A 2,706-nucleotide genomic window follows, 5' to 3' on the forward strand; every position below is an offset into this window, starting at 1 on the left:
ACCTGCAGAAATGAGTACATTCCGACATCTCAACTATTAATCGCCATTTACATTAAAAGCTAACAGCTGCCAAAACCAAACCTCCGCCTTTCATCTTTGTCCACATGACCTCTTATCGTTCCTTTTCTATTTCTGTAATCCACCAACACCCGTGTATCCCTTTTTCATTAACAAACAATTGAGTTATTACTACAAATAAATTACTATATTAAAAAATAATAAATTAGTGAGTGAGAGCCAGAGACATCTATATGTTTTCCCATTCAGACCCATATAGAAAGCAATGACCAAAACTTTAAATCCTCGTGTCGCCGCCGCTACCAATGTTGTTAAATCTCCCTTAGTTTCTCACTCTCTCCTCCGCCGCCGCACCAATGTCTCACTCTCGCTCCTCCACTTCTGCTACTAACTTGTACTGCGCCGAGGACGCAGACGGCGTCGTATCATGGGAAGCTGGTAATGACGACGACGACGACACGTGGATCTCATCCAATCACCGTCCATCCTCCTCCTCCTCCTCCGATGATGGTTTCGATATTTCCAGAGTGTTCGAGTTGGAGCCCCACCACATGCCCCGCTCGGATTACCTCTCACGCTGTCGTGACCGCTCCATCGACGTCACCGCTCGCCAAGACTCTATCAACTGGATCTTAAAGGTATGGCATTTATCTTATTATCAGCGCGTAACGTGTGCTAGCTAGTATGATTTTTCATGTGTGGAATTTTATTTTATTAGGTGCACGCTTATTATCACTTCAGACCCGTAACGGCGTTTCTGTCTGTGAACTACTTGGACCGTTTCCTCTCCTCGCATTCTGTATCGGTAAGACAGACAGACAGGCTGAATTTTTTTCTTCAGTAAAGAAATAATATATGAATGTTATAGCTAGGAAAATGTCTGAAAGTGACATACATATTTCAGCAACAACCAAATGGATGGCCATCTCAGCTGCTATCGGTGGCATGTTTGTCATTAGCGGCCAAATTGGAAGAGCCCGATGTGCCACTCCTATTAGACCTTCAAGTATCGGACGCCAAGTACGTGTTCGAACCCAAAACGGTTCAGAGAATGGAGCTCCGAGTCATGTCATTTCTCAATTGGAGATTACGCTCCGTCACTCCCTTCGATTTCCTCCCCCACTTCATCTCCAACCTCCCTTCCACTTCTAAACCCGACTCCTTCAATCGGGTCTTCTCCGCTTCTTCGGATCTCATTCTCAGCACCGCCCGAGGTAACTAATTCTTTCTAATATAACAGATATGAACGAGGCTAATTATTATTATTAAATCTAAAGATTAATTTTAGATTTCACATTGCAGTTATAGATTTTTTAGGTTATGCACCATCAACAATAGCAGCAGCGGCTGTGCTTTGCGCTAGCGGTGAGGCTGGCTCATCTGATTGTCCGGTGGTTTTTGATAAGAGAGTAAACAAAGTATTATTCTGTGGTCTTTTATATAATTTCCTATTTTTTAAGGAACTGTTGTATAAATAATTGTTTTCTTTTTTGCAAGACTATTATGCTCTAGACTGTTGACTGTTTTGTTTGAGTAGAGAAGCATAGAAAGTTGTGTAATATTTTTTTAACTTTTTGGGGGGTCTTTTGTTCTTTTTGTTTTTTTGGGACAGGAAATGGTGAGAAGCTGTCACCAACTGATGGAGGAGTATCTGGTCGACACGTGTCCTTTAGCTCGCCTTAAAGAGCGGAGAGCAGAGCCGGCGCCGCCTCCAAGCCCAGTTGGCGTTCTCGACGCCGCAGCTTGTGGTAGCTGCGACACGCATTCCGAGAACCCCAGCTCAATTGGCTTAGCCGAAGCCGAGCCGCCAATCAAAAGGCTACGATCCTCTGCCCCGGATGTACAGAATCGGTAGATATAAGGCACCCAATCAAAAAACCAAGCCGTAGTATTTCTCTCTCTTTTCACATCTTTTGTCAGAGAAAGAGGTTTTTTTTCTTTTTTTTTGGTCCCTTTTTCTACTCGGCATTAAATTCTCATTTTGTCGTTGATAGTAAGATGGACGGTCAGGATTTCAGGAAGGGTTAGGGAATAGGGATTTTTCATTTTTATCATCATCTTATATAATATTGGGAAAAAAAAATTATATAGCAAATATTTTGAATTTTGAATTTTGTAGTATGTGGAGGGCATTTTGGTCAATAAAGAAAGTGTATTTTGTTTTTTTTATAAGAATAAAGAAAGTGTAGTTTTTTGTTTTTTTTTTGAAGGGGAAGAAAGTGTAGTTAAGTACGAAAAAACTGTATCTACAGGGATGGCCTAATGATTTTTCAATTATTCCCGAAAAGCCACTTCAATTCTCAATCATGTCTGCATAGAAGAGATCCAATGGGTCATGATGGAACCCAACTGTTTATTGAATGTGTTTTGTCCAAAATGCCCTTGTGAAATGCATATTTCCGTGGCATAAACCATGAAAGAAAGAAGATTATATATTTTGATGGGCATGTGTATCTTTTTACGAGGGATTGAATGATCCAAAATGGACATATACAACGTGCCCGACAGGAAGTACGGTCAGTGGGTTGCAGTTTAATGTAATGTCTCAAATCCGCAGATGTGGAACAAGGATCCCTTAGAAAAGCGCAAGGTCGTTTAAACTGTTGTTAAAACTATAACTTTTAGCGTCTAATAATACTACATGTATTTTTATTTATATATTTTTATTCAGATATTTTTTAAAAATAC

General features: G+C 40.5%; 1 protein-coding gene across 1 annotated transcript; it reads left to right on the forward strand.

Annotated features, from left to right (window-relative positions):
* LOC112034684 (cyclin-D1-1) lies at positions 1-2,182 on the forward strand. Its single transcript, XM_024067505.2, has 5 exons — positions 1-656; positions 737-823; positions 923-1,232; positions 1,321-1,436; positions 1,631-2,182. Exons 1-5 carry the CDS (start codon positions 375-377, stop codon positions 1,871-1,873), a joined length of 1,038 nt encoding a protein of 345 aa, XP_023923273.1. The 5' UTR covers positions 1-374; the 3' UTR covers positions 1,874-2,182.
* The last annotated feature ends 524 nt before the right edge of the window (positions 2,183-2,706 follow it).

The sequence above is a fragment of the Quercus suber genome, unplaced genomic scaffold, assembly GCF_002906115.3.
Source record: "Quercus suber isolate HL8 unplaced genomic scaffold, Cork oak 2.0 scaffold_57, whole genome shotgun sequence".
Lineage (NCBI taxonomy): Eukaryota > Viridiplantae > Streptophyta > Magnoliopsida > Fagales > Fagaceae > Quercus > Quercus suber.

Coding starts and splice junctions, on each gene's coding strand:
- LOC112034684 (XM_024067505.2), top strand. CDS start 375: ATGTCTCACTCTCGCTCCTCCACTTCTGCTACTAACTTGTACTGCGCC. Junction 824..922: donor TCTCCTCGCATTCTGTATCG/GTAAGACAGACA, acceptor TACATATTTCAG/CAACAACCAAATGGATGGCC. Junction 1,437..1,630: donor TTGATAAGAGAGTAAACAAA/GTATTATTCTGT, acceptor TTTTTGGGACAG/GAAATGGTGAGAAGCTGTCA.